The following is a 23,578-nucleotide window of genomic DNA, read 5'->3' as shown; positions in this document are numbered from 1 at the left end:
CCTCATCTTTCTTTCTTTTAGCCATGTTCTTTGTCAAAAGGGTGAATTTAAGCAGACACTTAGCGCTATCATGCTGGTGTTAGCATGCTAGCATAGTAATGTTAGCATCATTCTGCTAACATTTTTAGCATTTTCAGAGGTAGGCACATATACAAGCACTTAGTGCTATTATGCTAGGTGTTAGCATGCTAACATTGGCATGTTAGCATTGTTAGCATTCTTTAAGTCATTCAAACTCTTCCATGGTATGTTTTCATGGTCAAGGAATCTAAATATGTAGATAAAATAAATAAATAAATAAATAAACTAATATTTATGGTGTAAATCACAGTACAGGGGGAACTTGCCGCTTGGCGGAGGTCTGCGCTCTCTGAGTGCTTTTCTAGACGTTCATTTACTCCCGATATATTAGATATGCGTATATCATTAGGATATTTCTATGAATTTCTATGAATTTCAATGAATTTGGTAATAATTTACAGAGGTTAGAACCGTACCAATAACCTATTTCTACATAATTTAGAACAGCGACACCCAGGAGTTATTAAAATGTTTTCCCTTTCCTTTTCCATGAAAAATAAAAAGAAAACAAACAAAAAGAACGTATTAAATAGAAATGAATCAAATAATAAAAGTAAGAACTACTCTAATAATAAATTAATGTAATTATTCCTATACAGCATATGGATTGATTTGAGTTGATTTGAACTCGAATGAGCATAAAAGTTTTGTGATAAAATGTCATTAACAACTAGAAAGTGAAAGTGACCAGTGTGTGCATGTGTGCGTGTGTGTGTTTTGTGTGTTGATCATACAGCACCAGCGAGCAACCATCACTAGCTGCTGTTAAAGCCAAAGCCAATGTGGCCATCACGCTGCAGCTGTCTATATCAGGGTAACTAATGTGCACACTCACATGAAATGCACACGACTTGAAAACAACACGTACAGTATCTCACCAAAAGGAGTGCACTTCTTCGCATTTCAGCAGTCACTTTTATTACAGTATTTCTTCTCAAGGGGCAAAACTATGAAAATGAAACTTGGATATGCTTTAGAGCAGTGATCCTCAAACCCCGTTGGTCTTTTTAAATAGGCACAAAAAGAAAAAATAATTTCCATTAATATTATTATTATTTTTTGTATGTTTTATTTTGAAAAGTGGCCGGATTCTCTCTGTTACATCCGTCTCACTTGACGCATGTCCATTATTCGTGTGCTAACTTCATCTCATGCCGCACAGATAGACTACTACTGTATTTTTACCATTTTTCTTTCACCTCATATTTGGTGTCAAATGCTGATACTATGCGGGAATGCATAAAGGTAAGTTTTGATGACTTATTGAGTGCTAATGTGCGCATTTGTCTCAAGTTAATTCATGCTAGCGCACTGCATTTTACCACACACGTCAAACAGCGATGTAATAATCTCTCTGGAAAAACTTGGCTGGAACTTGAACTGGTGGATGGTGGGTCGGCATTCATTTAGTGTTTTTAATTTGATGTTATTCATGTCTTAGTTTTACACAATACATAATAAATAACATAAATTAGATCGCTATAATGTACGAAACCCACCGTCTATCCACTGAAAATGAGTCAACAGACAGCCACTATTGTCTTAATAGGTGGCAACACAAGTGAGTAGAAGATGTAATAAAATGGTTGCTGAAATAGAAGGTGCTGTATCTGAGCATAGAAAAAGTCAATAAAACGTGTTCCTCTTTTCCCAGACAAGCTCAGCCCTCTCAGGTGTACTTCTCAGGAAAGGCGAAAGATCCGAATGCCATGAAGAGCGAGAGTGACATCGGAAGTCCTATCGCACACCAGATTAGAGTGAGTGCAGATAAGTGTATGCTGCATACCCATCATCTGCTGTGGTTTATGAACTGGTGTTCGTTTCAGATCATCAACCTTGCAAAGCGTCTGACGGACTTTGGCACCGCCACCCTGCATATTGACTGGCCCAAAACCACAGAGCAAGGCAAGGGGCTGCTCTACCTGATGAAGATCAGCTCCACTGGCGTGGATCACATCGAGTGCTCTCCTAAGTCAGAGATCAACCCTCTCAAAAAGGTCAGTGGCGGCGAGGAGAAAATGCCATGTGCACTACGTTCACCCCACAGCTAATTTGTATACACTGTATATAAAAAAAATATTTTCTTAATTGAATTCATTGTATTTTATTACAGATATTGTAATTTTATGGTGTATGGTTTGTTATGTTATTTTTGTATTTTAATTTTGTATTTTAATATTGTTATAAATTGAAAGTATTCAAACTGAAGGATTTTGCTATATATTTAAAATAATATTAATAATAACAGTAGTAATGATACATATGGTAATAAATAAGAAATATCAACATACAGAAATAATTATAATATCTATTACTGTTTTTTTTTATTGGATTCCTGATAATAATAAATTAATAAATGACATATTTGCTATTTATGATAATTGTTTTATTTTAAACCAGTAATGCCACTAATACTAAATACTCTACTTTTGAATGTTTTGAATTGAAGGAAGCAAGTAACATCAGGGCGAGAAGGGCTTCAGAAAAGATCCAGGATAGCGATGAGGGAATTATTTCACGTTTGGTGGACAAAAGGACCTCTAAAATTCTGGTAAGAAAAAGATGAATACTGTACTTCCGACAGTCTAAGGTCACAGATAAGTAGTTTTGTTTGTCGTTTTATTTCTCCACCTTTTACACAGCAGTCAGGTTGACATAGTAAACAGTAAATAGAGGGGCAGACACGGGGAGGAGCTTCCTGCGAAGTGGAAAATTGTTTCCTGTGTTGTAGTATTTCTATTCGTCTAATAAAGAGACTGTGTAATAATACATGCTCATTATATCAATTTGCACAGCATTGTGGAGTACATCCCTGCATGTTATACTGTATGCACAATTGCATTTTCAAGTTGGGTTTGCTTTTTTTTAATGCTGGCTCTCTGGTTTCAGTCATGTCACGATGGGGCCAAATGTGTAAGGATCAAGTGTCCCCTGCAGGGCCTGGGCAGTAACGCGGTCATCACCTTACACTCACGCCTCTGGAACAGCACTTTGATAGAGGTAAACACATCAAGTAGATCATACAAAGGAATTCAAATAAGTGGAGATTCTTGGGTGGTAATTATTATTTTTTGGTTAGTGTGTTATCATGTGAGGGTGTTTTGACAAAATAATCATACATCGGGAAAGTCCTCATCAAGGGCTTTGATTTGATATTATGGGTTTAAAAAATAGAAAACTCATAAATTTGTCCTAACACACTCCTCTTAAACTATTCAGCTAAGTGGCTGTATATCTATTACTACCTATCTATATCTATACCACTGACTTCTTTTGCGATCCAATGCTGGGTAAAATTCAGGCTGATATCGGCGATACCAATCCAATACTTGGAGCAAATATGACTGATGTGTGTGGTCAATTTGAAAAAGCAGTGTATAGCTCATGGCATGAAGAATACAAGACATCAGAGTAATTTACATTTACTACATTTACCTTAATACCGTAAATGTATCACATTTGTAATACTTTTTAAAAAGTGAGTTTAAACTGGTAATGTAAGGTATACATTGTGCTCTTCAAGACTTTTTAAGACGAGAGTCGTTTTGATGCAAATTTTGCTCTTAAAAAATAAAAGAGGGGTTGTCTTACGTATATTCGTCTCTGTACGGTACTCAGTAATGGTCTGCATTTGAAAAACATTGCCGTACTTGTAATTTATTAGACTTTAAATAAGGACGTTTTTGGAGGTAGTATGTGCACAGTGGCGCATGTGGTTGGTGTGTCTGCCCCGCAGCCACGTAGTTCTGGGTTCAAATCTGGGCTCGGCTGTGCCTTGAGTTTGCATGTTCTCCCCGTGCTAGCATTGTTGTCCTCCAGCTGCACCAATTGGAGACTCTACAACGTCTGTAGGCATGACTTGTTTGTCTACATGTGTCTGGGATAGGCTCCAGCTCACCCATCCACAAGATATACTGTATGAGCACTTTCAACACATCATTTTTATTATGTTTTCAACAGGATTACAAAAAGATGCATCATGTGGAGGTGATCGTTAATGCGGCTTTGCATGTTGATAGCACGAGAAAGAACACGGTTCTGCAAAATGCTGAGACACAGGTACACACACACACACACACACAAAACAAACATGAACACCTCATATGCCCAGTCAAGTGCTTTAGTGACGTTTCTATCTTCTTCTAGGTGAGAATGACTGCCTTCCCTGAGAGGCGTGAAGCCCAATATGGAGGAGTGCCATGGTGGATCATTTTCTTGTCAGTTCTGCTGGCGCTGCTCTTACTGGCACTGCTGGCTTTCCTTCTCTGGAAGGTAGCGGAAACACACGACACATACAGGACATCCGTTTATCCATGTGTAGGTGATTTTGCAGATGTTCTAACAACTTCCCTCTCCTCAGTGTGGAGTCTTTGGGAAAAAGAACAAACAGGACTCCTCAGAAAAAGAGAGGCTGACACCACATGCGTAAAAAAAAAAAGAAAGAAAAAAAAAGAAAATCAGGGTAATTTTACCTGGCCTACTATGAAGGAGTGGTGCAAATTTCTTTGGGCTTTTCTCACTCAAGTTACAGCCTTTTATGTTTTGTTTTTTTTTTACTCACATGACTTTGACATGTATATGCATGGCCTGGGGGAGGTGCTGTTTAACAAGCAATGACTTTGACATTTAATATACGCTATTATCTTCACCATGGGGCTTTTATGCATCGCTTTTGATTGGTGCTTTTCCTCATTTCTTGTTGCACTTAGCCACTTAACACATTCACCCTTCTATTCCTCTTCCTCTTTTTTTCCTGAAATTGACATCTCTGCATCTCTTTCTACTTCTACAGTGCGGCTTCTTCAAGAGGGCCAGATATGAAGACACGGTTCCCAGTTACAACGCAGTTCGGATTAAACGCAAGGACAGAGACCTAAACACTGACTGGCAAAAGAAATCCTGGATGACAACCTGGCATGATAATGAACATTCTTAATGCAAAGCTTTCTGCAAGGACTGTATATATCAAGATATCCATTTGTAAAGATGATCAACCTTTGTGCTTCAGGGGCTAGTTTCATTTTAAGTGTGTACAAACACAAAAGTACAGCAAATGATCCTGCACTACTGTTTGCTAAAGCGTTGTGTACATTTTGTAGTGTTTTCAGTGTGGGAATGAAAGGTGGGAAGGGTTTTTTTTTTTGTATATTTTTTCAATGTTTTGCAATTTCTTATTTATTCACTTATGGGGTACTTTCTGTTACGTGCTCTGTAGACCAAAGAGTCATGTAATGCTAAACACTTTTTTTTTTAAATCTAAAAACCAGCAATGCATCGGCTTTCATTAGTAAATCTCATGTTTGAGAGAGACTGCAGTGTTTATTTTTAGAGACAAGGAGCAATGATTTTCTTAAATAAATGAAAAGGTTGTCATATTGATGTGTTAGTAACATTTTTATGCCAAATCAAGATTAAAAGACGTAAAAGGTTAATGTGTTATTTATTAAAACATGTAAAAATCAAAAAGATAATTTAGTATAAAAAAAAAAAGATAAGACATATTTGCTTTGAAACTTTGGTGTTCTCCCATCAGAAAGGATATCAAATAGTCAAATCATACTTTTACTGTATGCGTGTTACAACTGCAACGTGCTGGTGGAAAGTCCGAAAAAAAGTTCTATAGCAGCGACTCAGTCCTCGGAAGTCTAGCACTGCGTCGTGACTCCGCTGCAGATCTGTTCTCCATCATTAAGCATACTTTCTCCTTTCCTTCACTCTCGGAATTCCTCTTTTTCCCTGGACGACTTCTTCCGTCGCTTCTCCCTCCCCCTCTCTTCTTTCTCCTCTCTCTTTTTTATCTCCTTCAACTTCTTCTTGAGAGACGAGCGGTCGCTTTGGCACAATCCCAAGGCCTGACAATAGAGATGAAAAAGTTAGGTTGGGATTTTATGTGAAGTTGCTTTTAACAAGACTATCCACCAGAGGTCGCCCAATGTACAATTGAAAACAGGCAGATTGCTGTTGAAAATATTCTTGATCTATTATGGTGGAAATTACCACACAATTTTTATTATCATCAGAGCTCACCCTTATGCATTCACACACTTCTAGGGACATTTAGGGACAACGATGAACGAGAAAAATAAGTATTTGTGGCAGCCACGGAGAAACTCATAACTTCGTGTCGGTACGATTGTTCGGTGATCCTTGAACGCATCACCGAACAAAGTGGAAATAAACGTAAATGACAATGACACAAAACGGCAAAAACTACGACATTTCTAACATTATTTTTCAATTTTTAAAAACTTGGTCATATTTCCCAAAATGTATATACATTTACATCAAATGTGTAGTTATTTATGAAACTTATTAAAAACTATTATTACAAAGTTTTTTTTAATTTTTATTTTAGTTTTTTTAAATCATTGCTCAAAGTTTTCCAGGTTCGGTTCGGCCCTGCCCACGGACCAGTACAGGGCCGCAGCCCCGTGGTTGGGGACCTATCTTAAAGCGTGCTCAGTCTGCATTTGGTGGTTCTGTAGACCGTGAACCAGTTGAGACCCTGCTGGTTTTTTGCCTTAATTGCTTTCAAACATCATTAATCAACAATCAATTCCACACAATTAAGTTGAGACCTTAATCTTGTATAATGCTGAAAATCAGAACTAATTGAATAACTTAAGACAAAGTTGCATTTATAATATGAAAATGGAGGTTCAAGTTGCCATTTCCTCGACACGACTCAAGTGTTTTGCATGGGAAACTCTGACCTTGAGTTTGTCGCTGTCCATGCCGAGCAGCTGTGTCCCGTCCACACCTCTGGCTGCAAACTCGCCCACGTATTGCTCCATGTTCACGGCCATCAACCACAGACACACATGCTGGCTGCTCCACTCCAACACTGGTCGACTTTGCCACTGGTTGTTGTTATTTGTCGGCACAGGGTCATCATCCAGTGTCTATGGTGACATCACATGCAGTACATTACCAGGAGAGAAAGCAGTTGAAGATGATGTTTTTAGCGTTGGAGGAAGACAACACAAGTGGATTAAGCAGGCCCTATGTGAACGGAGGCAGCAAGTGGAGGGGCGAGAGGAAGGGAAGGAAAGGCTGCTTACCTCCGTGGATGAAAAGGTGAAAGTGTGAGACTGTCCAGAGAGCGAGTGACTAGAGCCATGACCCCCTATGATGAAGCTATCCATTCGAGACCCAACACTCTGGAACCAACAGAAACAAGACTTTCCGCCTGCGCATTTCACACATGTAGCATGTACACCAGGGGTCACCAACGGGGTGCCCGCGGGCACCAGGTAGCCCCCCACGACCACATGAGGTACCCGCAAGCCTGCTTTTCATTCAGGTTTTCAGTTAATAATGAAAGAACAGTAGAAAGAAATGCATTCTGAAATACAAAATGTGAGTTGTGGACACCAGCATTTTGTTAATGTTCTGGTAAAACAAGCATATTCGCTTTGTTTGGGTTTAAAATAAGCTCTGAAAATAAATGTTACAAAAATGAGTAGCTCTTGGCCATTTTCATTTTGTAAAAGTAGCTCTCACAAGGAACAACATTGGTGACCCCTGATGTACACTCATGCATATATCACACTACTACAAATAAGGCTTTGCAGAAAGGAAAGGGAGACTGCATTCTATGTCTCAAGCCTGCATAGTCAAGTATGAAGATGTTTTGATACCTGATCTCTTCTACCTGAGGTGGTCAGGTAAGGCAAACTGCTGCTGGACACAGACCGCAGCTTCTTCCTGCAGCCTTCCTCCACCTCGTCTTTCTCCCTACCTCGCTCCCCAAACCAGAGGAAGGGCAAGCAGGAGGGCATGGAGGAGACCGAGCCTGATGGAGAAACTTGAGATGGCTCCTCCACCAGGTCGCCACAAGATGCCCTGGGCAGAAACAAGGCGTGTGAATGGCACTAGAGGGGAATGTATCACGTCTAATGGAGCAGGAGCAACGACTTAATGCCACCTGTTGTTTAGGGACCTTCTGTGCTGTTTCTCAGCCCTCCTCTTGCCGAGAGACTTGCGAAGGCCACTGCAGGACAACATGGAAATCACAAAATCGCATTCAGAAACATTTCAGGGGTCATAAAGAATCACAAACTAGTCACAAATTTGATGAGACTTCAAGATTCCAAATGTGGTGTCGTGGTTGGCGAGTGGACCTGAAGTCAGGAATTTTCCTTTTAGACTTCCTGGACGTGGAGGACTTTGTTTGTGGGGGGCTGGTGGTGTCAGTGATGTAGATTGGTGGTGTGAAGACTGAGGCAGTGGGAGGGCTGGGGACCGAGAAAGAAGAAGCACTGGAATGATCAATGTCGCTGCTCCTTTGCACAATCCCTTTGGACTGCGATTGGCTCTCCTTTGACCTTTGACCTTCATCCTGCTTAAGCAACAGAGTCAAGGATTGCACGGCTGAGTCCACACATTCCGCTCGTGAGTGTCAACAAGACGTTCTTTACATCTCAGACCTCTTTCTTAAAGCTCTCCCTGAGTTTGTCCCGTGAGGGCGGCTGACGCTTGGACTTCTGGGCCAGCTGAGCTCGAGCTATGTGAGCACTGCAGTCCAGTCGCTGTGTGTCAGGTACTGCAACATACCAGTCTGGATCTGAGACAGAATTACAATGAGTTGTATAAATAAATGTATCGTGGAAGGGATCGCATGTCCTAAAGCCTGCCGTCCACCTGATGTGAGACTCTTCCCTGCAGACTCTGGCTCTTTTCTCTCGAGCTGCGAATAAAGCAGTCAAACAGCGAGGATGAAGACATTTTAGCATTAGGGCATGATGTTGTGAAGCTGCCCCCACCTGGGCTTGAAGTCTCTCAATGGTCTCCCTGTGCTGCTTGTTTATCTCCTCAATTTCCCGGCGCAAATCTGCCTCTCTCCTCTCCGCCGCCTCCTCTCTAAACAAACATTTGTTTAAAAGTTGAATCCCACACCGATTACGAGTGTATAATCCAGAGCTACTAACAGGGTAATTGGGAAGGAATTAAATGATTACCTGCTCTGGTAGTCTCGGACCAATCGCTTGGCCTTGCTGTACTTGATTTCCAGGCTGTCTGATTGGCTCTGGGCGTCAGCCAGTCGCTGGCTCACCACCCTGCACAATGTCTGGGCCTCTTGCCAATACCTGATAAACACAGGGACGGCGGTAAAGCAACAATATACATGTGTTAACGTTAGTGTTTAGACTTGTGTGCAATGCTTGCACAACGTTTATCACACACTAAAATGATCAGACAATGTATATTTCAAGCCAAAGGCGTTACAATATCAGAAAAATAAATCTATTGTAATGCAAGTCCATCGCTACTTTGAAGTAAAATAGAGTAGAGCCACGCTGGTAACTCCCGCGAATGGCAAGACAAGGCACGGCAAGTTTATTTTTAGAGCACCATTCATACACAAGGTCATTCAAAGTGCTTTACAGAAAAGAAGGGTAAATTCACTTCATAAAATCATTCCATAAAAACATAAAATCATTGTAAAATCATTTACAGAAAATTCTATATAATAAAAAAATAAGCCCACAGACATTTCTATTTTGGACACATGGCTTGCTGCCCCTACCCTGTTGACAGTATTTGCTAATTTCATATCAACATTTGCAATAACAATCGATTATTAGATTACATTGCGCTCCAAAGCCACCCGTCTCTTTTCAATATGACTTATTAAACGCATTGGAAGTATAAAATGTATCGTTACTCACCACAAATGAATGATAAAATAAGATGATCAATGAACAGATGGATTTTGAGTGAAACATGTATGTTTCACTCGTGTCTCACAGCAAGTATAGTGTGTTCAAGGACCACCTAACAAAGTGTGAAATGTTAACGCTTGACAATAACAAACATTAGCAGTGAAGCATAAAGACAAACATGTAAAAATTGTGGGATTTTTAAACAGTGGTAATAGATGCTGTACACTTTACCAGTATTACTTATCATTTATTACTGACTTAGCATGGATGAGATTTGTTTGGTGTTGCTGTGGGGAAAAAAAAGAGCTTGTTTTCTGAGGAATTTTTTTTAAAAATAAATTTATTTTTTATAAAAATGTAATGCATTTTTGTTCATTCATTTTCTATGCTGCTTGTCCTCACTAGGGTCGTGAGGGTATGCTGGAGCCTATCCCAGCAGACTTTTTTTTGGACCATTTTATTCATAAATTATATTTAATTATAATTTATTATTTTTTTTGTAAAGGCAAAGTATTGTTCATTCAGCTCTTGTATTAGACATTAGATCGTGCAGGTTTTCCTAATGTTTCGGCCAGTGAGTGCTTATAGAGAAATCAATAGAAATATAGTATCATACTTTTCTAGCTTGTCAGCCTTCTCTTCTCCATCCTCCACTTTTTGTTGCAGCTCAGCCTTCTGGCTCTCCCAGCTCTCCTGCCGCTCCTCATATGCTTTTAACTACATGAAGAAAAACACTACTTTCATGTTTGTAGCATATGGTATGTCCAATACACAAAAGGGATACATTCCTCTTCCATCAGGTACCCAAAGAGATCTATTTTAAGCATTCCCAAAAGCGTACACTTGCTAAACCCTTTTACTTCAAGAGTTTGAAAACAACAAATACATGTCATTGATCTCACAGTATGATAGCGAGGTGACTAATTTTGTGACTAAAAGGATTTCACCATCCCAGGAATGTAGTGATTAGTTTGAGGACAGAGGCAGACATGGAGAGGTGGTTTAACGAGGCCCATGTCCTAATAATGCCACGTCGCCCCATCTCATTCGCCGTTAAAATGGGTCAGACTGTTCCAAATGTAGATGTGAAAGGTACCGTATTAATACATGAGTATTGGTTTAGTGAGGGAGTGACCTACCTTCTCTCTTGCTTGGTGAAGCTGGGCTGCTCTACTTCGCAGTTTGGACTGAAGCTATCAAGACACAATGTGACCACATAATGTGCAATTACTTAGGGGTAATGACCAAGTATTAGGACACCTCTGCATCTACAGGAATACAGTAATCCCTCATTTATCACGGTTAAATGGTTTCAGATTTGACCGCGATAAGTGAATTTCCACAAAGTAGGATTCCTTCTTTATATTTTCGTACTTTTGGCATAGGAAACTTGCTTCTAAATACGTTTTTTTAACATAAGAGACTTCTAGACATGAATGAAATAACACCCATATTGTCCTCTTTACATTCGTATTACCCTATATAGTAGCTATAATCAGAGAAAATAAGCCATTCGAGACACTTTACTTTGTAGAGGGAGCAGAATTGACAGCGTACAGGAAGTGAAGTCGGGGGTTCAGGGCTTTAGTTGAGTTTTACCTTGTTGTGAACTATGTATGGCCACAACAGTAACCCGCGTTATTATCATCCATCCATCCATTTTCTATCCCGCTTGTCCTCACTAGGGTCATGGGTATGCTGGAGCCTATCCCAGCTGTCTTCGGGCGAGAGGCAGGGTACAATCTGGACTGACCAGCCAATCGCAGGGCACATATAGACAAACAACCATTTGCAGTCGCATTCACGCCTATGGACAATTTAGAGTTTCAATAACCCAACATGCTCATTTTTGGAACGTGGGAGAAAGCCAGAGTACCCGGGGAGAACACACGGGGAGAACATGCAAACTCCACACAGATATATTAGTTATTTTTATGATTATTATGTTATTGTGCCTGTTGTGATATAATTTAAACCTGCAATAAAAGCTGGTTGTTCAAGTCTGCTGCTTCAGCGGTGGTCTCAACGAACAATTACTGACACCTCGTGACCACTGTAGAATTCTACATTCACAAGTTGTGGTCTTAATGGCTTATACTGTATTTGTATTTTAGTGCATTTAGCCATTTTAATGCTTGAAAATGTTTAATTTGGAAAAAAAAATGTGCAATTTGCTTAAATATGCTTTTTTTTTTTTTTTTACTAATAGGCCATATTCAACCACAAACCAGCAATAATTAATTAATTCATGTTTGAAAAACCGCAATAGAGTGAGGGAGTGATGTTCGAACCTCAACATAGCGAGGGATGACTTGCACTCTTCTGGGAATACTCAAGCTATAAAGATACAACAGGGTCTTCCACACTGAACTCCGTACCTGTTGGTATTTTAGGCACAACTGGTCATTATCAAGACAAGAAAGTATAGATGCATCAGCCTCCTCATCTTCACCCTCTTCCTCAGACATGGACAGAGACTCAAACATGCGAGCATCAGTTTCTGACTCCCCGCCTGTCCTTGCGCGCTGTTGCTCAGACAAATGAGTGTGAATTACATTGCTTTCAATTACAGCACAAGCTTATTCTTCGTACTATGTTGGAAAACACACCTTTTCCTTTTGTGAGGCTTTCTCCAACTCCATGCTTTCATTGACCAAGCGCGCCACCTCACTCTCCACCCCCTCTTTGTCCCGGCCAATCAGAAACCTTGCAGAAGGAAGACAAAGAAATCACGTTCATCACTTGGTGCGCTGGCATGCATTTATTGCACACATACTGCTTCAAGAATGGACCACACATTCACAGGCTTTCTGAAGAAGCTCACATCAATACTGTGAAGCCTATGTTTTGGTGGTAACAAAGAGCCACTGCTGTAGGGCAGGAAATGTTGCAAATCTTCTCCAATTTTAACCACTTATTTTCTGGAATCAATACGCCTTACAAGTCAGAACTTCATGCATGTCATTCGAGAGATAGCAAATCTTGGGAGACCTGAAAAGGATTAACACCGAGTGTGTTGATGGCCATAGAACCAAAAATTTAACTTGCTGCCACAATACAATTTGATAAATAGAATGAATTAAATATGATATTGAATTAATTCTAGAAATACTTATAAAACGCCATTAGGCGTTTTTTGCACAGCATCGCAGATATCTTTAAAAGGGTGAGTAGTTATACTATGTTTTATTCAACAGTAGTTAACTTCTGTCAAATATGTACATTGCCTGTACAACTAGTAAAGCTTTTATGATGATTTAAAGACCTTACTTGACCAAGCCTGATGTATTCTTCAGCACTGAGGATGCAAACAGCTGCGACACTCCCACCAAACTCACTCCATCCACCTCCACAATCTGGTCATTAACCTGAATCCTAACGGAAAGGCAAATCATTTACATGAAAGTAACGTCTTTTCTACTGGCTACTTTGAAATGGACGACCCCAACACAAATGAGCATGATGACCTTGTTTCTCTTCTCTTTACATATCATACTACAGCATATCATATTGCCACAATCTTGTTTCTAATCATGTTCACAATTAAAAACACTCAGTAACGTACCTTCCATCCTTATGTGTTGCGCCTCCTTCGGTGACAGTCTTGACAAAGATTCCTAGTTTTTCCAGGCCTTGGTCAGCTCCCACACCCATTCCGATGATGCTGATGCCCAGTCCATCATCTTCTGGAAGAGGAAAGAGTGGAAACTTCCTGTGATGACTTGTAATGTGTGATGCATCACTTTCTTTTTGCTTTCACTCTGGCAGAAAAAAAGACAAACCCTTTTCTATTTCCACTTCAAAAATGTCCATCTTGTCCACACGCTTCTCCAGCTCGTACTCGGCCGAGGCGGACACTGGGTCGATGTCTTTATTGTGTCGATCATACTCTGCATTGGAGTAGGTGCTGTACACCTGGGGGATGACAGTGAGCAAACAGCATCAACACTGATGATGGAAAAGTGTAGCTTACCGATATAACAGTAGCACTAGCTTGTGTTGAATTGTAAAAAGAACCATATGACAATTTTGTGACACTGATAGTTGCAAGAAGCTCAAAAGTTTATTATTTTCAAGACTGAACCAGTTTAATAGTTTGCAAAGCACAAGAGTAGTGTGCTTTTATTTTAACACAACCTCGGCATAGTGAAGCATGTAGGATCTTGTCTTTTCTCCACGCTGGCACGGAGTAAGCAGTGCTCTGGGCTGGCCTTTCTCTATGAACACAAGCTTAGAAACGCTGCAAAAACTTCACTTTCAAAAACATTTCCTCACCTTGATTGGTGCTGAGGAGAAGTGGACTTTTCTCTTGGAGACCTCTTGTGCATCTCCGTCATCCTGATCAGGCAGTTGAGGAATGCCGGGAATTTCTTCATATTCTAATGACAGTACAGAACTTTCCAAGTCTTGCACCTGAGATGTCAAAGGAGACTCCTGTTCAGAAGATTTGACCTCTCCGCCACTGTCAACATTTCCATCGTCGCCTTCTTCTCTGAATCCCTCTTGCTCCATATTGGCACATTCCTGCAGCTCAGGTGTCACACACACTTCCTTCCCCGCCTTTTTAACATCCTCCTTTGTAGAACTTTCTCTCTCCGCTTCACCCATCTCATAGCACACCTCTCTTGTCTTGTCAGCTTGTTGGCTCAGCTCCTCCCTTTCAATCTCACAACATTGTTCATTCACCTGCTTATACTTGTCAGCCATCGCTCTATAGTCTCCTGCGTTTAGTTCCATCTCCACACTGGGCTCTTCAAAAACATCATCTACCAGGTCTTCGACACGTACATTTACACCCATTAATTTGTCTCTCTTATATGCAACCCATTCTTTCTCCTTTTCCTCACTTTCATCGCTATCCGATGACTTCACATGGACAAGCTCTGCCCTGAGCGGCTCCTCAGGGGTCAAGCTGGGCTCAACAATCACTCTTTCAGCCTCTTCTTCCTCTGCTTGAGTCTTTGAGCCCGCACTGGTAGGAGAATTAGTTGATGCCCCACTGAGGACATCTGACATAAGAGATTTAAGGCCTGTTGTTGTTGTTGTTGGCAAGGACATATTTACAATGGGTGTTTTTGTGCATTTGTCTTGACCCAAGCTCTCTTTTTCCTCTTTCTCTTTGCTCAAACTACATTTGGACACCTGTCCCCCATGGGCAGCGCCCGTGATTACCTTGGTCTCAAACAACTTCCTGGTCACAGAGAACTTTTGTGCTAGAGCAACCCTGTCTATATCCCTTATCTCATCTGATCTGGCTGGTTTATCTTGTAAGAAGGCTTCGGGAGTGCAAATGCTGGCAACGGTGCTCTGAACAGAACCCATCACCAGACGTCTGGAGGTGGAAAAAGGCGAAGTTTGCAGCTGCACGCTTGGATTCTGTGGAGAAAGGAGGGTTGCTGTGGAGGCGGAACTACATTGCACTGAGCCACCATCTTGTTTCGACTGTTGGTTGTCCATTTGAAGGAAGATGTTGTCTCTGATTTTTGTCCCTCTGGTGCTGTGGGTTCTCCCTCCACCGCACACAAGGGGATCTGAGAGGCTGGTTGGTAGCGTGGACTGGTGCATGGTAGAACATTGGGCAGAGGCAGCTTTGGAGCCATGCTTTAGGCCAGTCCCACTGTCAAAGGAGCATTTAATGGCATGGAAGTCAGTCTCATATGTGATCCTGTGAGGAGAGGCGCTTCTGCCTTTGTGGTCTGTACGCATCATTAGAGGATGGAGGTGCACTGGATTGAGGAAAAAAACGCTTATATATTTCAAGTATTGAGTTGATATATATTGTAGAACTTTATGCTTTAAGGCAAGGAACAGTTGAGCTGGTTGAGGAAGTTGTCTTCAGGTAAACATCTCCATGATGCGTAGCTTAAAGTCGAATTCTAAAGGGTTCAAACGACACAAATGGACACAGGTGAGCAGGTTGTTTAAGAAGCTCAACTAAGATCGTCGTAGCTTGTAAATATCGCAGCAAAAGTGGGAAAAAAGGGAAAAATGTCGACTCACTGAGCAGCAGTTTTGGTGTCGTCGAACAACTCGCACACACAAGTAATTACGATCAGCTTGCTGCATTCAGGAACTGTAGGAAATTGTTGGGAAATTGGGAAAAATATATATTTGACTCTGTTATCAGTGAGTCTAAACAAAATCCACCCACACATCATGATAGGCAGATTTGTATTTTAAGTTTTCATGACGAATAAAACACTATATACTTTTATCTTAGTCCAAAATTTTCTACAAACGACCACGATACCAATCACATTTACGAAAGTACACGAAAGCAGCATATTTCATTTGGAGGACCGCGCGTTTTCAAAGGCCAGAAAAGCATTTTGTCGTTAAAAAAATCACAAATAAAGCCCATACTTTCCGTCTTACCGGAATGCCTTCGCCTTGGAGTCAGCAGGTACCGACCGGCGTCTCCCTCGCTACGTCTAAGACAGACAGATGGCGACTCATGCTTCTAAATACTGTAAATGGATAATCCTTGCTAATCCTGTGTAAACGACTCCAGTAACTGTGAAACACTGCCGGTGAGTTAGGTACGAACTCCGGGGCATGTTATCATACACATTAATTATTTTTGTCTATCTATCTATCAATCTATAAGGTTATCCTACACTTACCTTTAGTTGTGTTGCAGTATCATGGTGGTGCCTCTCTTCAGCTACTGATATCCTCAGAGGAAGGCTTTGTATGAAAACACACCTGTGTGCTTGATTTAGGTTACTGCAATTGAAGTATGAGAAGCAAATGAGAGCACTGATGCAGTACCTGCTGATGCGTGTGTGTGTTATCCGTGGGTGTGTTGTAAATTGGCGCAGGACTTGTGTCTCTGAAGCTAGCTTGTGTGCCAGATGGACTAAACTGGACCGGACTGATCACACACAAAGCAGAATGGTTCTACTTGCTGTGACCTGGATCTGATTGGAGACCATTGTCCCAGGTGGCAATGGGACCTAGTTGATATAAATAGTGGCCAATGAAGAAGTTCTCACCAAAATGAGGTGAACCAAACGAGGGAGGGGAGGTAGAGAAAGTAATTTAAGTATTGGAAGAAAAAAAGTGAATTAGAGCACAGTTAATTGACAGTGTTGTGTTGGTGGGTTACAAATATGGTGTTGATAAATATAGGTAGGGCAAAAGGAAATCATAAAAAATGACAGATAATATAATAATATTAAGATGAGAATTCCTATCATGTCATCCTAGACTTGAAATGTTCGCTCCAGAAAAAATTATTAAGCAGTTGCAGCAATGGACTGTAACAAGATTGTAAGAAGAGAATCGAAATACCAGAAAAAAGAGAAAGGAAAAGAGGAAAAAAACAGATTCTGAAATTGATTGAAAGCGACATTTAAATTCAAAAGTTTAACCCTCATGATACAATTTCTGCAATTTTTGTAAATTTCTGAATATTTTATCTTTAAAATCAAAGACAAAGCATATACAAAAATACCACAGAGCTGACATTTCCATGGGGTGTCTAAAATGTCCTGAATTTTAAAATGCCACCTGCTGACCATTCTAAGGCATTGCAGCAATGAGATTGTACTTTTGATACTTAAACATAACATAATCGACAATTATTGCAGCATAAACACCCATCATAATTCATATTTTTGAATGCATTGTAAACCTAATGTGCAAAAATGCATTTCCCAAGATTACCACATCAATTGCTTTATTTACAATTGTACAGACGTATGCATGCCAATTTTTTGTGTTGGGAGCATTTACACCCCTTCACCAGTAGGTGGCGCCAGAGGCTCGCAAATGATTTCGCCTTTTTGCAGTCGGCTCCAAAACGATGCATCGATGTACAACAATTCCGTTCGGGATGTTAGTAGGGCTTGGTGGGGACCTCCAGACATAACTGGCCGAGTTCTTTTTCAAAAAAATAAAGTGTTATCTTTTGAATTTTGTACGTCTACGCAATACGCATGCGTGTGAGCGTCTTTATTTCAAACGAATGTTCTGCATAGAGATTGGCTCAGATTTCGAAACATGAATGAGTTACGTTTTTGAATCTCAACTATGATTGGTCCGCCTCGTGTTTGAATTTCAATTAAAATTTATTAGCCCGCGATTGGTCAAAGCGGGGGTGTGGTGGTACTTGAGCTATTAGTGCAACCACCAGAGTGAGTTGGACGCTGGAGAGTGCAGAAATGGCAGAAAGTGCAGAGTGCAGAGTGCAGAAAAAGTTTTTTACCAAAGACGAAGCCCTTCAAGCAATTTTGGCAACTGACACCGAAGACGATTCCGGTTCTGAAACGTCAGAACATGAGTCGTCGGGGGAGTTTTCGCCCGATTATCAGCCTAATGCTGACGACAACATCGAGGAGGACAGCTCCGATTGGGAAGAAGAGGAGGGAGCCTCGGATGATGCTGCGGAAGTGGTCGGGCAGGACCAGGATCCATCGGGCAGCGCCGATCAGACGGTATGGAGCTCGAAAAATAAAAAAGTGATGTGGCATCCAACCAACGAAGTGGCTGGACATTACGTGCCTGCACGAATTCCCACGCCTGGCCCCACGTTGTATGCAATAGCCAGGATCAGCAGCCCGGAGACGGCGTTTGCGTTGTTTGTGGATGAGGAGATCGTCGCGAAAATAGTCGAAATGACCAACCTCCAAGGGCTCCGAACGATCAACAACTGGTCTCCCGTCACGCCCCAAGAGCTGCGGGCGTATATCGGGCTGCTGATCCTGGCTGGAATGTACCGGTCCAGGCATGAAGCGACGAGCAGCTTGTGGGGCGTCAACACCGGGCGTCCAATGTTCACCAACGCAATGGCTCATCGGAGGTTTATGGAGGTCAACCGAATGCTACGTTTTGATGATAAGCTGCTTAGACCACAGCGGCACCATGCGAACAAACTGTCGCCGATATCAGATTTGTGGAGCAGATGGAATTTCCGGCTGCAGAAAATGTTCAACGCGGGACGTGACGTGTGCGTGGACGAGCAGCTAATTGCCTTTAGAGGACGCTGCAGCTTCAAACAATATATGCCGTCAAAGCCTGCAAAGTATGGCATAAAAATTTGGGCCCTCTGTGACGCTCGAACCTCCTACGCATTGATGCTGGAGGTCTACACCGGGAAGCCTCCAGGGGGCACGCGTGAACCCAATGTAGGAATGCGTGTGGTGCTGGGACTCACTGACGCACTGGAAGGGCACACAATAACAGTGGACAATTTTTTCACATCAATACCCCTTGCAGCAGAACTGAAAAAAAAAAGAAACTCACTTGTGGGTACTGTAAGGAGGAACAAGCCGGAGCTCCCTGCACAAGTGACACAAATAACAGGAAGGCAGCCCCTCTCCAGCATTTTCTGCTTCACCAAAGACATGGCTTTGGTTTCATACGTCCCCAAAAAAGGGAAAAATGTGCTGGTGCTCAGCACAGCACACAAGGAGCCTAAAGTGGAGGACGGGGGCAAAAGAAAACCCCAAATGATATTGGATTACAATAAATCTAAGGGAGCAGTGGACCACCTGGACCAGGTAAGCACAAGTTTTGTCTTTGTCACAAAGTGTTGATCAAAGCTGTCTTGTCATTGATGTCATCTGATGTTTTGTGTGTGTTTGCAGGCGTGTGGCACATACTCAACTCGCCGGCGAGCACAACGGTGGCCAATGTGCCTTTTCTACCACATGCTGGACATTTCGGCCTTCAATGCCTTTTTGCTGTACACCTCTGTGAACCCGGGTTGGAACGCCAACAAACTTTACAGAAGAAGGCTGTTCCTCGAGGAGGTCGGCAATGCGTTGATCATGCCAGAGGTTCATCGGAGAAAGCCACAGACCGCTGCTGGTGCGGTGCAGGCTGCAGTGCAGCAACAAGAGGCCACTCCTTCGCCCAAGCGAAAACAATGTGGCCTCTGCACAGACAAACTCATTGCATCAAATGCATGCGAAAAGTGTGGTACCCCCATTTGCCGCAAACACATGAGGAGCATCTGCAAAAACTGCTAAAAAAAAAAAAGTTCTGAAAAGTGTTCGTTGTTCTTGTTTGTTTTGAAAAGTATTGTTGTTCTTATTCTGAAAAGTGTTGTTCTTGTTCTGAAAAGTGTTGTTTGTTCTTGTTTAAAATTTGGTATATAAATTCTGTTATAAATTCTTCATAGTTGTTGTGACTTTCCTTTTCAAGTTTATATATGTATGGATAGCTCTGATGCCACTGAACATTTTGAGTGGTTGAAAGTAAAAAAATATTCAGAAATGACTTAGTTATCGCACCTCAAAAAAATTTACAATTATTGTAGAACAATTGTATGTTTAGAGTTATTATACACAAAAATGGCCATTGCCAAAAATAGGCATGCATAAAAAAATGTTTGTTGTTATAACTCATTGACCTTTTCAAGGCTCTAATTGTGTGATATGAAATTTTCCAATTCATGTTTTATATATATATATGTATGCAGCATAGTTTGTTTTGGTTATAACACAGTACTGCTTTTATTGTCCATAGAGGGCAAAAAATACAAATACAAAAATAGAAACTATATATGTATGGATAGCTCTGATGCCACTGAACATTTTGAGTGGTTGAAAGTAAGAAAATATTCAGAAATGACTTAGTTATCGCACCTAAAAAAATTTACAATTATTGTAGAACAATTGTATGTTTAGAGTTATTATACACAAAAATGGCCATTGCCAAAAATAGGCATGCATAAAAAAATGTTTGTTGTTATAACTTATTGACCTTTTCAAGGCTCTAATTGTGTGATATGAAATTTTTCAATTCATGTTTTATATATATATGTATGCAGCATAGTTTGTTTTGGTTATAGCACAGTACTGCTTTTATTGTCCATAGAGGGCAAAAAATACAAATAAAAAAATAGAAACTATATATGTATGGATAGCTCTGATGCCACTGAACATTTTGAGTGGTTGAAAGTAAGAAAATATTCAGAAATGACTTAGTTATCGCACCTCAAAAAATTTACAATTATTGTAGAACAATTGTATGTTTAGAGTTATTATACACAAAAATGGCCATTACCAAAAATAGGCATGCATAAAAAAATGTTTGTTGTTATAACTCATTGACCTTTTCAAGGCTCTAATTGTGTGATATGAAATTTTCCAATTCATGTTTTATATATATATGTATGCAGCATAGTTTGTTTTGGTCGTAGCACAGTACTGCTTTTATTGTCCATAGAGGGCAAAAAATACAAATAAAAAAATAGAAACTATATATGTATGGATAGCTCTGATGCCACTGAACATTTTGAGTGGTTGAAAGTAAGAAAATATTCAGAAATTACTTAGTTATCGCACCTCAAAAAAATTACAATTATTGTAGAACAATTGTATGTTTAGTTATTATACACAAAAATGGCCATTGCCAAAAATAGGCATGCATAAAATAATTTGTGTTGTTATAACTCATTGACCTTTTCAAGGCTCTAATTGTGTGATATGAAATTTTCCAATTCATGTTTTATATATATATGTATGCAGCATAGTTTGTTTTGGTTATAGCACAGTACTGCTTTTATTGTCCATAGAGGGCAAAAAATACAAATAAAAAAAATAAAAACTATATGTGTATGGATAGCTCTGATGCCACTGAACATTTTGAGTGGTTGAAAGTAAAAAAATATCTAGAAATGACTTAGTTATCGCACTTCTACAATTTTAGTAAAATTTGTGTGATGCGTTATTTATACTTTTTGCTACCACAAGGGTTAAGACCATAGCCTTGAAAAAAATCTTGCTGAAATGTGACATTGACACTCAGTCAGGACCTCCTGATGGCACAGGCAAAAAGGCTTTCCGTCTTTGGACATTGAAGGATTGTTGAACTCTCGCAACACACTATTCCTACGGAGCTTGGATGCATGAACACAGTGATTTTACATTTCTTAAAAGATCCTCAAGCTTGTGGGACAAAAAAAGTCAAACAGTAGACCCAAAAAATGTCACATGCAAGTGCACTAAGCTGGCACATCTGATGAATACTGTCACTGCGTGCTTTCTGCAGTCTATAGCGCTGGTAATTTCTTTGGTTATTTTGATTAGTGCCGTGGAAGTTGAAATGTTCTGCTCTGTATCCGTATTGGCTGTCCGTGTAAAATCCAACCTGTTGTTGAATGGCTTTTCAATGATTTCAGAACATTGTGGCAACGAGGAAACCGGTCTGTAGTTTGTGAATTGATGTTTGTCTCCAGTTTTAGTACTACTTTAGCTATTTTCATTTGATTTGGAAATCAAAAGTGAACACAAACATCAAAAGAAACAAATATGTTAGGGAGCAAATGGAAAATAAGATGCAGAAGTGTACATACTGTAAACATAAGTAGCTTGCTGGTGCACTTAATGAAATGGAATTCAGTCTTTTTGGTAGGGCATCTTGACAATAAGCCCACTCTGTCTTGCAAAAGTGTGTGCACACCCCTCTTCAGATCAGATCACCCTTGCTGGTTGTGGTTCTGAGTTCAGGTTGGACCATTCCAAAACTTTCATTTTCTTCTGATGAAGCCAATGTTTTGTTGATTCGAATGTATGTCTGAGATCATTGTGCTGCTTCCTCTCCAGTGTTTGAGCAGACAATTTGGGTCAAAAATGACTGCTATTAAGAGATTTTGCTCATCAAAACATGAATGATCAGTTGGAATATGTTGCAAGTAGGACAGTAAATAAAAACATTACGGGATTATTTGTGATATGTTCTGATTGTTGGTCTGTACTTGATTGTCTTATCTGAGCTATTTCTCATATTCATATGAAATTATGAATTTATCGTTGTGTTTATCATGCCATCATCTTTTTGGGAAAAGGCCAGGCACTCTTCTCTCTCTGACAAGTCACGATATTGTGTGCATGTGTGTGTCTGTGTGTGTGTGACCTTGTGCCATGTCACTGCGTTTGGCAGACTTTTGTGCCCCATATGGTTATTTGTTCACTCAACCGTGTTCAGTTTGTCTGCATGTCCAGGGAATGACACTTGTAGTCCTAAACTCCCCAAAGATGAACACACAATTCAGCATTTAAAACGAGCAAAAACACAATTCTGCTATTTAGTTGCAGGAAAGCAGGATGGGAAATTCTGACTCAATAATACTGCCACTGTGTGCTTAAATGTGTGTATTGCAAGCTTGTGTTTATAACAGGTACTGTATAGCAAAGTGGTGACATGCAATCAATATAACAGGGGTTTTCAAAGTGTGGCACAGTGAGCCTCTCCTCAGGGGGTACAATTTGAGTGTGGCCTCGCTTACTGCCCCCAAAAAACTGATTATCTGGAGCAAATTTTATTGTTATTTTTGCTCAGCCCAGACAATGTGGAAGTAAAAATCAATACATTTTTGTTTACATAACTGTAGTTAGCTTAGCAGGTCTGAAGATATTTTACTTTATTTTTCTCAAGCTGCTGCACCTCATCTGAAGTCTTCTGGTGCCTGCCTGGGTTAGGCCTGCATCATAACCCTGACATAGAATGGATAATTTTATACATAGTGTAAAAATAGTCAAAGAAAATACAGTATAAACACAACGCTTTCATTTTTGTTGACATTTTTTATGAGCTGAACTTTTTTTATGTAAACAAAGGGTATCAAATCTGTCTAAATCTGTGTTAGTGAGCATTCGTGCTTCATAATTTACCCACCCCACAGGTGTGGCATATGGAGATGCTGAATTGACAGCATGAGCATGATTGCACAGGTGTGCCTTAGGTTGGCTACAATAAAAGGCCAATCCGATGTGCAAGTTTGTTGTATTGCGGGATTATCTTAGTTTAGCATGCTGCTGCGGTTGTGTGTGTGCGACTCGGGCCGGATGAGTATATTTTCACCACGTGTGTTTTACCGCTTT

At 40.4% G+C, this 23,578-nt stretch overlaps 3 protein-coding genes across 5 annotated transcripts in view; 2 read left to right on the top strand and 1 right to left on the bottom strand.

Annotated features, from left to right (window-relative positions):
• The window catches only part of LOC129176622 (integrin alpha-6-like), a 31,141-nt gene extending 25,685 nt beyond the window's left edge, over positions 1-5,456 (top strand). The window contains exons 20-28 of one of the 2 annotated variants that reach the window (XM_054766855.1): positions 818-895; positions 1,736-1,838; positions 1,908-2,078; positions 2,531-2,632; positions 2,971-3,081; positions 4,042-4,140; positions 4,228-4,353; positions 4,442-4,543; positions 4,874-5,022. In XM_054766855.1, coding sequence (XP_054622830.1) covers positions 818-895; positions 1,736-1,838; positions 1,908-2,078; positions 2,531-2,632; positions 2,971-3,081; positions 4,042-4,140; positions 4,228-4,353; positions 4,442-4,510 — 859 coding nt within the window. In that variant the 3' untranslated portion in view covers positions 4,511-4,543; positions 4,874-5,022. Of the gene's footprint in view, positions 1-817; positions 896-1,735; positions 1,839-1,907; positions 2,079-2,530; positions 2,633-2,970; positions 3,082-4,041; positions 4,141-4,227; positions 4,354-4,441; positions 4,544-4,873 lie in introns of both variants that reach the window. The other variant, XM_054766854.1, reaches the window with a different exon arrangement.
• Positions 5,457-5,505: 49 nt separating this feature from the next.
• Positions 5,506-16,617, bottom strand: LOC129176621 (neurabin-2-like). Of its 2 annotated transcripts, none has more exons than XM_054766852.1 (20): positions 16,370-16,617; positions 15,747-15,819; positions 14,022-15,622; positions 13,529-13,661; positions 13,312-13,432; positions 13,017-13,121; positions 12,356-12,452; positions 12,038-12,271; positions 10,886-10,939; positions 10,363-10,463; positions 9,042-9,170; positions 8,847-8,943; positions 8,725-8,770; positions 8,511-8,647; positions 8,205-8,425; positions 8,009-8,074; positions 7,722-7,926; positions 7,143-7,241; positions 6,795-6,983; positions 5,506-5,933 (listed from the first exon to the last, which is right to left on the bottom strand). In XM_054766852.1, exons 3-20 carry the CDS (start codon positions 15,453-15,455, stop codon positions 5,793-5,795), a joined length of 3,609 nt encoding a protein of 1,202 aa, XP_054622827.1. In that variant the 5' UTR covers positions 15,456-15,622; positions 15,747-15,819; positions 16,370-16,617; the 3' UTR covers positions 5,506-5,792. The 2 variants fall into 2 exon arrangements, with proteins under 2 accessions (XP_054622827.1, XP_054622828.1); XM_054766853.1 differs by having other exon boundaries at positions 12,125-12,271; positions 16,370-16,615.
• On the top strand, positions 16,038-20,044 carry LOC129176623 (piggyBac transposable element-derived protein 4-like). The gene is made up of 2 exons (XM_054766856.1): positions 16,038-19,249; positions 19,337-20,044. Exons 1-2 carry the CDS (start codon positions 17,912-17,914, stop codon positions 19,718-19,720), a joined length of 1,722 nt encoding a protein of 573 aa, XP_054622831.1. The 5' UTR covers positions 16,038-17,911; the 3' UTR covers positions 19,721-20,044.
• The last annotated feature ends 3,534 nt before the right edge of the window (positions 20,045-23,578 follow it).

This window comes from Dunckerocampus dactyliophorus, chromosome 2, assembly GCF_027744805.1.
Source record: "Dunckerocampus dactyliophorus isolate RoL2022-P2 chromosome 2, RoL_Ddac_1.1, whole genome shotgun sequence".
Taxonomy (NCBI): Eukaryota; Metazoa; Chordata; class Actinopteri; order Syngnathiformes; family Syngnathidae; genus Dunckerocampus; species Dunckerocampus dactyliophorus.
The sequence above is the reverse complement of the archived record's forward strand: the minus strand, read 5'-3'. Positions and strand labels throughout refer to the sequence as shown.